At 37.0% G+C, this 10953-nt stretch overlaps 1 protein-coding gene across 1 annotated transcript in view; it reads right to left on the bottom strand.

Moving 5' to 3' along the window:
- Positions 1-4069: 4069 nt before the first annotated feature.
- The window catches only part of LOC117411976 (carbohydrate sulfotransferase 11-like), a 42365-nt gene continuing 35481 nt past the window's right edge, over positions 4070-10953 (bottom strand). Inside the window, exon 4 of the mRNA XM_058988795.1 lies at positions 4070-7531. Within this exon, the coding sequence (XP_058844778.1) occupies positions 6686-7531 (846 nt within the window). The 3' untranslated portion in view covers positions 4070-6685. The remainder of the gene's footprint in view (positions 7532-10953) is intronic.

Here is a 10953-nt window from a genome sequence, read left to right as displayed (position 1 = left end):
GAGAGTTTGGACTGTGACCAAACTCACATGTTAAATCTAATTTAATCCCCTGACGAATTTGGTGTCAAATGATTTGACGTCCTGGAATTGATTTTTTTATGTGGCGTTTCAGTGCTTTTTTAAATTATTCAAATGGCCTATTGTATTATGTGGTCAACTTCTATTTTCATGTCAGGGAAAAAGAGAAATTCAAACTGGGATCAAAACGACTTCTTGTAGTTTAGCCCCCATTTCTCATGAATTAGATGGTAAGTTGTATCAACATGAATTATGAAATGACGCAGAGGCTTTAAATCATGAGCGAGAACTGGAAAAAACAGAAGCCCTAATAACATGCAACATTATATATATATATATATATATATATATATATTATATATATATATATATATATATATATAATATATATAATATATATATATATATATATATATATATATATATATATATATATTTATAAAAAAACAAACAAACAAACATGAAAATATGGTATGTTTTATGCATTTTATATATATATATATATATATATATATATATATATATATATATATATATATATATATATATATATATATATATATATATATTTTAAGTTAACAAAAGGGTTTTGAGGCATTCCACATCTTAACTGCATCTACCCATTTGCAAATATTTCATTAAACAAAACCATATTGGTCTACTTTGTAGTTATGCACTGTTAACATCTAAAATTTTACTGGAGGGCTTGGGTCGATGTCAAGGGATCCAATACTTCATGCTATAGGGTGTTGCCACTCTTAGAACAATTGGGAAATAAAGCTGGCACATCATTATATTATATATATATATATATATATATATATATATATATATATATATATATATATATATATTATATGGCAGTTAAATGTGGAAGCAAACATTATAAAGTTAGACTACTCAGAGCTTCTCTATCCTTGAATGCAACTGCAACCATTGTGTCGTGCATCTTTAATCATTATCTTAGATCTCAGAAAACCATTTAATCTGTAGCAGGAAGTACCCAGACTAATACAGACCATGGCTGAAGAGGGGCAGCATAATCCATGTGCACAGGGAGCTCCTCTTCAACAGCCTTGCAGAAGGGAACCACGTGTGCACACCAGCATCTAAAAACATCATTTAAAAGAGTTAACATCAAGAAAGGCTTTGAAATATGATATATACTTACATATATACTGCTGCTTTCTTTGTTGCTGATTTGTGGTGAACTTTTACAGTAGAACTAATTGCTTGCCTTAAACTTAAATCTTGAACACAAATTCTACTACATCAAGCCATTTAATAGGTATATTAAATACATTTTTAAAAAACTAAAAGTAAATAAATGCATATGACATACTGTAATTGCCTGAATTTCTAAATACACCCCCTGCAATGCATTTACATCACAAGACAATGTTACATTTGACACTTGAGAAATTGTTTTTCAAAATAGCTGGAGGCAACATATTATAATATTTCATTTCCATAAATGAATTAAGAACTTCCTGAGCTCTGGTTCCAATAGAGAAGCCTGGAATCAAAATGGGTCAGTTATTTTGCTCCACTGTAATGGTAGTGCAAGTTAAGATGGATGCTAGCAATGTAATTCAGCAATTGCTGAGGTCTGTAAATCACTTTGTGTGTATTTTAAAAGACGTGATCAATTTATAAATGATATGCTTGTTTTGGCAGCCATTTTGTCAAAATAGCCATCATGGGATTATGTATGTCATTGTAGCAAGCAGCTTGTTTAAATTATTTATCATAATATACCATCCAGAGATCCCCAGTGTTTGCCAATGGGGTGTCAAACGTACCAAATTCTTTACATAATTTTGAGATCCTGCTAGCCACAATATCCAGTGGTGATAACAGAAACAACTGACTTTTTACTGCTTGCCAAGATAGGATAGATACGGTCATCCTAACCCAGAGCAGTGCTGTTAGTGTAAACATATTATTACATATAACCATTACTGCCCCTGGTTTGTAAAGTATATCTACGAATCTTCAATGTTACAGTATTACTAAAAGCAACTTCTATACATTATTACACAAATGTTTAGACTGAAGACATTGAGTATTTTGTAGTTCTGGATTTTTCAGTACCAGACCACATTGAACAACAACCAGCAGCGATTACTATTTAACTGGTGCAACACATCATTTGTGACCTCTGTATCACATGCTACTGCCAGCTAGATTCAAGAGCTGCATGTGACCGGGTCAGTGACCGGGTCAGCGGCTAGTTAGTTTCATTAAATATTACAATATAAATATATAAAAGAGTTACATGAGGTTTGACCCGTGTTTCTCAAATGACCACATATGTTCAACATTGTAACTTCCCTAAATAAACAACGTGTTTTAGCCACAGAAAATATTAACCTCACCTCTTGAAATTGTCTGTCATGTTTTTGAGGTTAGTGCCACTTCCCCTCACACTTCTCCAGTCATCTCTAGGGTGGCAATTGGAATGTCCCCCTCTCTCGTGAGTGTTGTCCGGTAATTCTTTCGCTTCGCGAGCTCCAGAATGAGGATTTCTAGTGAGATGGGAAGTTTGGCCCAACGACTACCAAAAAGGAAACACTTACTATTCAGTACATTTGCAGAAATAAAAGGGGTCTATTGCCACATTCTTATTTGTATTATTAAATCCTATTTAGGACCCTGTTTTTATTTATGTATTATTGTTTTTTTAAATGTGAGCACTCTTTAAATATTTAGCACATGCCATAAAGATAAACATACTAAAGACTGAAGTTGTTTAAGTGGGCCTACATAGGATTTGATACACATTAAAATCAGTAAGAAAATGAGGCAACAGCCAAGTTAATTGGAAACATACCCTATACTAGTTATATTAAAAGGCAAAACAATTTCTATAGTAAATATTCATTTTTGTCCATCAATTGTAAGCAAAACTCCTAACTTACAGGACCTCCTGTACAAATAATTCTAACTGGTTTAATAGACCCGGATTCCAACCAACTGTGGATTCCCTTGTCTTTTCATTACTGTTTTAATGTATCACATATCTTATCAGACTTGTCAAATATAATAATAAAAAAACAACCAACAACCAAACATAACAAGGGGGACTGTAAAAAAAGAACGGAGGAATCTGTGCCTGTAGTTAAATCTACCCTTACTGAAAGGCTGGCTGCTTCACTGACGCCTCCATCCATTATTTGGCTGGAAATGCCTGCTCAGTAGAGTATTATTGTTTAATTGGATTAAACCTACATTGCCAAGTAGAAATTATTGGACGCTTGGGTGGGGGTGGGGGTGTCAACATATGTTTTACTAGACACTTGAGAGTTTCAACAGGTTTTATTAAAAAGTCCAAGACATGAACCATCTTAACTTTCTTTTAAAAATGCACTCTTTCATTACACTTTTTTTTTTTTTTTTTTTTTTACATAAAAAGGGCACGTTTTTATTTGTTTTATAATCATGTGAAGAGAGACCTCCCTCTATTATGAAGCTGACTTTGCTCCAACCGATTTCACTTTTGCAACTGAATTCATGCTTAGAATCACTGGAACAACTTTAAGATAAGTACCTGTATTATTTAAATTAGAACAACATCTCAATAAAAATACTATTAACTTCCAGTGATTTTTCAATAGACAATTACACACAAATGAAACAAGAAAATATTTAAAAAGATAATAATTAACCACATGTGTCAAGTCACTCTGGCCTGCATCAATGGTATACTGTAGGGCAGGACTTCTCAAACTCTGAACTGGGGACCCCCTGTGTCTGCTGGTTTTCATCCCAACTGAGCTCTCAATTACTTAACTAGACCCTTAATTGAACTGATAATTTGCTTAATTAGACCTTTTTACTTGTTTAAGAGGTGAAAACAAGTAAAAAGGGCTAATTTAGCAAATCATCAGTTCAATTAAGGGTCTAGTTAAGTAACTGAGAGCTCAGTTGGGATGAAAACCAGAAGACACAGGGGGTCCCCAGGACAGAGTTTGAGAACCCCTGCTGTAGGGGGGTCTCTGTGTAGTGGTGATTATGCCACAGAATTCACCAAAATATAAATCCAAGTATCTTGACTCAGTTTGTAAACAGGTCAAATTGTCTTTTTCATTTTTTTTTTTTTTTTTTTACACTCGTCTTAATACATAAAATATAAGTATTTTAAATTTTCAGCTGTTTAAACCACCCATTCTGAAACGTTTTAAATTCACAGCATTCTTGTTCAATAAATATAACCCTATCTGTAACATGGCACGGCATTCCAAAGGAAAGGGTTTAACACTACAGTATGTGATGATGTTGGAACTAGCTGAATAAAAGTGAATATGTTATACAATGTGTTAAATTTCTTATTTTTCAATGTATGAATCACCCTGTAATTCAGGGCTTCTCAAACTTGGTCCTGGGGACCCCCTGTAGCTGCTGCTTTTCATTCTAGCCAAGCTCTCAATCACTTAACTAGACCCTTAAATAAACTGATCATTTGCTTAATTAGACCTTTTTACTTGTTTTCTGCTCTTAAACAGTTGCACTTCAACTGTTTAAGAGCTGAAAACAAGTAAAAGGGTATAATTAAGCAAATGAACAGTTCAATTAAGGGTCTAGTTAAGTAAATGAGAGCTCGGTTGGAATGAAAACCAGCAGCTACAGGACCGAGTGAGAAGCCCCTCTATAATTTGATTGCAAATCAACAGCCGAAAACAGAAACTGCCCAAGCACATTTTCTGGCTTACTCAAGTCTAGAACAAGTATTTCTCTGTATGTCCCGGATCTACAATGTATCACACACATCTTTTCCCCAAAGTGAACACTTTATCATTAATTGAAATGTATAAAGGCCATTGCACACCGATCCATCATTCACCACCAAGGCCAGACTGACTTGACGAGTGAGAGTCACTGTATCTGGAACCTCTTGAAGACAGATATCTATGGGCTAAATCTTCAGTAACAAACAATCTTCACAATTCTTTAGAACCAACCGTATTGAGTAAAAAGCAACAATGAAACTAGCTGTCTGTGCACTTTGACTTTTGAATACTAAAAAAAAAAAACAGAAAAAAAAGTTTAAGAAGTAATCTACACAAAAGACACCTTGTATCTTTAAACAAGTAATCACACGAAAATCCTCATTTCAAATTGACTGACTCTGCACTAACAGTCTGGAAAACAGCACTCTATCCAGATACAGCAATGTAAGCGTGTTTATGAACAATACCAAGCTCAACTGAAATCTGATAAAAAAAAAATGAAAAAAGGACACTACCATAATCTACGGTACATTTTCCTAGATTGTCATTTTACTAGTTTGATCTCCTACTGGTTTATTCAGTCCGATTCTCTGCAGCTGTTTCGGGTTAGATTGTCATGCTTACTAACTATTCCAGCAAACAAATCTTCTAAAAAGGCAACGCGAGGTGGGGAAGGATAATAGTGTGCAACACAAATATTCATCCTCCTGGTGTGCAACACCAATATTCTTCCTCCTACAGAAGCTGGAATATTTACTATGCATGTCAAATAATGGTCTAAGCAGAAACAACGAGAGAAGCACACAGGACCACACAATAGGTTATTCAATATAAGAAATGAAACGTTAGGAACAAGATGGGTCTTGAAGGTTGTAATCTTTTCCATTTGTTTCATAACTTGCACATATATACTGTACAGTAAAATACAACATCTTCCTGGCAATTATTTAAGGACTAGGTCTGCTGCTGATGTATAGTTCCACATTCCTGCAAGGGCTAAAAAAAAAAAAAATCCTGCCAGCATTAAGGTACGTAAAAGAAAAAAAAAAAGAAATCTAGTACTGTACTTGCCACAGTATAACAGAGACATTAAAACAGAAAAGCTGGTCTCCTTGGAAACACTAAAATCATTCTATTACCTCCTCTGAAGTAGGTAAGCTACTCAGTATGTAAATTCACCCTCACTAAACTGCTGATGAAGCATCCCGTAATGCACCTAATTGAATTTTGACCTGTTTGAAGGTTCCCAAAAAAAGTCCATATTTGGTGCAGGAAAACAAATGCCTTGAACAGTCTCTGCATCATAACCAACTACTGCTTCTACTTTCTCCCTCGCAGAAGCACAGCTGGCTACACTATTGTACATAGTGCATCTAAAGTTTATAAGTCTTTGCAACTCAAGCTCATGAGCAATTTAGAGTATATATCTAGTAATAAATTAAACCTGTTGGAATGGAAATAGGCCTTGAATAAATATGTACATTAGGGGCCATCAGCAAACTCGCAAAGCAGAGCTACATAAACCTCCAGTATTGCATTCTGTGTGCAATGTTATACATAGATCCTAAAGAAAAAAAAAGCATAGCCTTTGTTGAAGTTCTACATGTGCTGGGATAGCACACAATAGGAATACTTCATCTTTACTCTGCTAATGTCTGTTTTTGGGTTAATTGCTCCTCAAACATGCATACTATACATGGGCTATTTTGTGTGCGTTTACTTGCTTAACAGAACTGCTATATGAATAGGTTTGTGATGTATTGCACAAATATTATGTATATTTAGAGGCTTAACATCCTGCAAGTTATTTTAAACTTCCAGTTTCTGAGGAAGACATGTCAAGTCCTCAACATCAGCATACACAGCCATCAACACCACCACCACAAATACCTATCGTTCAATAGGTAAAATAAAACATTAAAAAAAGACAATGCTTCTCATCGAAAGTTCAAGTAGGTTGGTAAGGAGTAGTTAAACAACAAGAAGTCCATTTTGTACAAATTATAGAGTTTTTTCTGGTAGAAGGGGCTGATTTTGTGGAAGAACTGTGCAGTCATGTCGTCCGTAGTTCTAGTGCTCTTGGAGGAGGAAGGGAACTGGACTCTATCGCTGACCCCTGCCAGCTGCAGGATGTAGCGGGCGTCCTCGTCCAGAGTCTCGTACTTGCCCAACACGTCATAGTGGATGATGCAGGGGTGGCAGAGCGAGTGTACATGCTCCCAGTGCTCATTGAAGGGCTCCTCACGCTGGGTGTGGGGATCCACCAGGTAGTACACAAACTCCTCAAAAGACACGTCGTCCCCGTGCTCCAGAGCCTCGTCGCTGGGGTCCGGCCGGTGTCGCTTGACAATCTTGGTCCCGTAACGCTTGTGGAAGGCTGTGTTGTACTTCCGGGTGAACTTGTTGCGGTAGGCCGAAACCAGCCGCTCAAAAGGCTCTCGGACGAACACGAATTTGAGGTAGTTCCTCAGCCTGTGGTTGATCTCGGAGGTGCTGTACTCTGAAAGCGTGCGCAGGTTCGAGGGGACGTGGGCCTCGTTGGCGGGGATTTTCAGGGGGTCCCGGTACTTGCCATCACCTGTCAGCACCATCAGGACGCGCTTCCAGTTGGTGCAGGCCACCTTGGGAACGTAGCAATACAGCAGCCCATGGCGGTCGTCCACGATGAGGTGTTTGAGGTCGTCGGGGGTCAGCACTCGCCTTTTCCTGGTGTAAGCCTGGCAGGTCCTGTCCAGCAGGTCTCGCCGGCCCTGGTGGGTCACCTGGGCGGCCGATAGCTCAAACTGGAGGACAGGGAGAGAGAGGAAAGAAACATGCCTTTCAATTAAAAGTTGTTTAAGAGTTTCGATGGTAAATAAAACAAAACTAAAATCATTAACTAATGAGTTTGCTAATCCTTTAACTCTTTAGTGTATGCTGTACACAATTTTGGGTAGGGGCGTAACAAAACACTAATATGACGATACAATATGTATCACGATATGCAGGTCAGGATGCAATACTGTACCTATCACGATCAAACAATCATTCCTCATTTTTGTTAAACAATTAAATCAGATAGAGTGACAGAGTAAAACACATCATTCACTCTTCATGTTTCATCATATCACAAAACAATGTAACATGCAATGAAATTGTTAAACCCTTAGTTTTGGGTGGACTATACAATTCCATATATACAGCTCTGGAAAAAATTAAGAGACCACTGCAAAATTATCAGTTTCTCTGGTTTTACTATTTATAGGTATGTGTTTGGGTAAAATGAACATTTTTGTTTTATTCTATAAACTACTGACAACATTTCTCCCAAATTCCAAATAAAAATATTGTCATTTAGAGCATTTATTTGCAGAAAATGACAACTGGTCAAAATAACAAAAAAGATGCAGTGTTGTCAGACCTTGAATAATGCAAAGAAAATAAGTTCATATTCATTTTTAAACAACACAATACTAATGTTTTAACTTAGGAAGAGTTCAGAAATCAATATTTGGTGGAATAACCCTGATTTTCAAGCACAGCTTTCATGCGTCTTGGCATGCTCTCCACCAGTCTTTCACATTGATGTTGGGTGACTTTATGCCACTCCTGGCGCAAAAATTCAAGCAGCTCGGCTTTGTTTGATGGCTTGTGACCATCCATCTTCCTCTTGATCACATTCCAGAGGTTTTCAATGGGGTTCAGGTCTGGAGATTGGGCTGGCCATGACAGGGTCTTGATCTGGTGGTCCTCCATCCACACCTTGATTGACCTGGCTGTGTGTCATGGAGCATTGTCCTGCTGGAAAAACCAATCCTCAGAGTTGGGGAACATTGTCAGAGCAGAAGGAAGCAAGTTTTCTTCCAGGACAACCTTGTACTTGGCTTGATTCATGCCAAAGCTGCCCGATTCCAGCCTTGCTGAAGCACCCCCAGATCATCACCGATCCTCCACCACATTTCACAGTGGGTGCGAGACACTGTGGCTTGTAGGCCTCTCCAAGTCTCTGTCTAACCATTAGACGACCAGGTGTTGGGCAAAGCTGAAAATTGGACTCATCTGGGGGTGCTTCAGCAAGGCTGGAATCGGGCAGATTTGTCTTTGTGAAGGACGCATGATTCAAGCCAAGTACAAGGTTGTCCTGGAAGAAAACTTGCTTCCTTCTGCTCTGACAATGTTCCCCAACTCTGAGGATTGGTTTTTCCAGCAGGACAATGCTCCATGCCACACAGCCAGGTCAATCAAAGTGTGGATGGAGGACCACCAGATCAAGACCCTGTCATGGCCAGCCCAATCTCCAGATCTGAACCCCATTGAAAACCTCTGGAATGTGATCAAGAGGAAGATGGATGGTCACAAGCCATCAAACAAAGCCGAGCTGCTTGAATTTTTGCGCCAGGAGTGGCATAAAGTCACCCAACATCAATGTGAAAGGCTGGTGGAGAGCATGCCAAGACGCATGAAAGCTGAGCTTGAAAATCAGGGTTATTCCACCAAATATTGATTTCTGAACTCTTCCTAAGTTAAAACATTAGTATTGTGTTGTTTAAAAATGAATATGAACTTATTTTCTTTGCATTATTCAAGGTCTGACAACACTGCATCTTTTTTGTTATTTTGACCAGTTGTCATTTTCTGCAAATAAATGCTCTAAATGACAATATTTTTATTTGGAATTTGGGAGAAATGTTGTCAGTAGTTTATAGAATAAAACAAAAATGTTCATTTTACCCAAAACACATACCTATAAATAGTAAAACCAGAGAAAATGATAATTTTGCAGTGGTCTCTTAATTTTTTCCAGAGCTGTATATACAGTATATATATATATATATATATATATATATTTTTTTTTTAAAAAGGACAAGATTAAAAGCCACAATGAAAACGAGGAAAATCCGATATTTTTTTCTAAATGTACCAAACATCTGACATTTTAACATACCGAATCTCTCTAAACAAGTGAGTTTATCTGTTTTTTTCAACTATAAGGCTGTATACAGTTAATGTGCTTACATAATTGTATGCTTGCAAAGCCTGCTTTATACAAGGTTATCTCTAAACATGGCAAGGCTGATAAACAACCCAAATAAACAACTTTCCATCCAAAAGACACAGGCAAAACTAAAGGAAATATTGACAAAGCAAAAACCACTGCATGAAAAAAATGAATTTATAATGGACTCAAACAAAAAAGGGAACAAGACTGCCTGCCAGTAATAGCCTACATAAGGATTACATTAAGAGAGAAAAAGTAACCAAATGGCGCACATCCTGAAAGAAGAATGAGTACAGCAATTCTGCCATTATATCAAAAGCAAATGGTTGAAAAGGAAGCGGAGTGTGTTTCCAGTACTAATGAAAAGCACGGCTCTGCACAACAGCCCTCCAGATGGACTACAGCTCGACTCGGGGCCCTTCACTAATAAAGCTGAATATATGCATGTAATTTAATTACTGCTTGGAGACCAAACGCACCCAAGTTTGAATCCAGCTGTTTCTATTGTTTGAGGCACTGGCACAGTACCAGTCAGTGTTCTGCCGGGGTCAGCGTTGGTCACATTGCTCACAAGAAACTTGATTTGGTGAATATTAGATTCCAGATTTCTCCTTAATGTACATATATTAAATCATAATACCCAAGAAGCCTACGTACAGGAAAGGAAAAATAAATCCATTACCATCCTAACCTACTCCATGGAAAGTATAGTACACTAGCCAAGTCGCATGCCCCTGGATTGTCTGTGGCCAGGTTAAGTATGCTTAAAATCACAAGATTTGAACCATTTTGTTTTTGAAGCGTGTAACGCTTCTTGGTCTCTGTATCACAACACAGCATAAGTTATACATACAGGATCTTTTATTTGGCAAAAGCACAGACTACTGTTTTAAATTTAAGTGTAAATTAGCAAATAAGTGGTACTGCTTTCTTAATGCATTAACCTGACATTTAAATGTTGCAATCTAGCAAAAGTTATTTATTTTATTTTTTAAAAAGAACACACTGTAGCGGCTAAGGTATTAGCGTATTAGAAAGTTTACTGTTTAGAAGCATTTCAAGACAAACTTTCCCTGGCAAAAAATGTAATGCTTTTTTTTTCTTTTGAGTTTAGTGTTGCTAACCTAGTTTGCTATTTACCATTTACATTTTTTTTTATAAATTTAAACGATATTAAAAAAAGAAAATCTAACTTTACTAGATTTGAACAGAAGCGAGTGGTTATTT

The sequence above is a fragment of the Acipenser ruthenus genome, chromosome 16 (assembly GCF_902713425.1).
Source record: "Acipenser ruthenus chromosome 16, fAciRut3.2 maternal haplotype, whole genome shotgun sequence".
NCBI lineage: Eukaryota > Metazoa > Chordata > Actinopteri > Acipenseriformes > Acipenseridae > Acipenser > Acipenser ruthenus.
The sequence above is the reverse complement of the archived record's forward strand: the minus strand, read 5'-3'. Positions and strand labels throughout refer to the sequence as shown.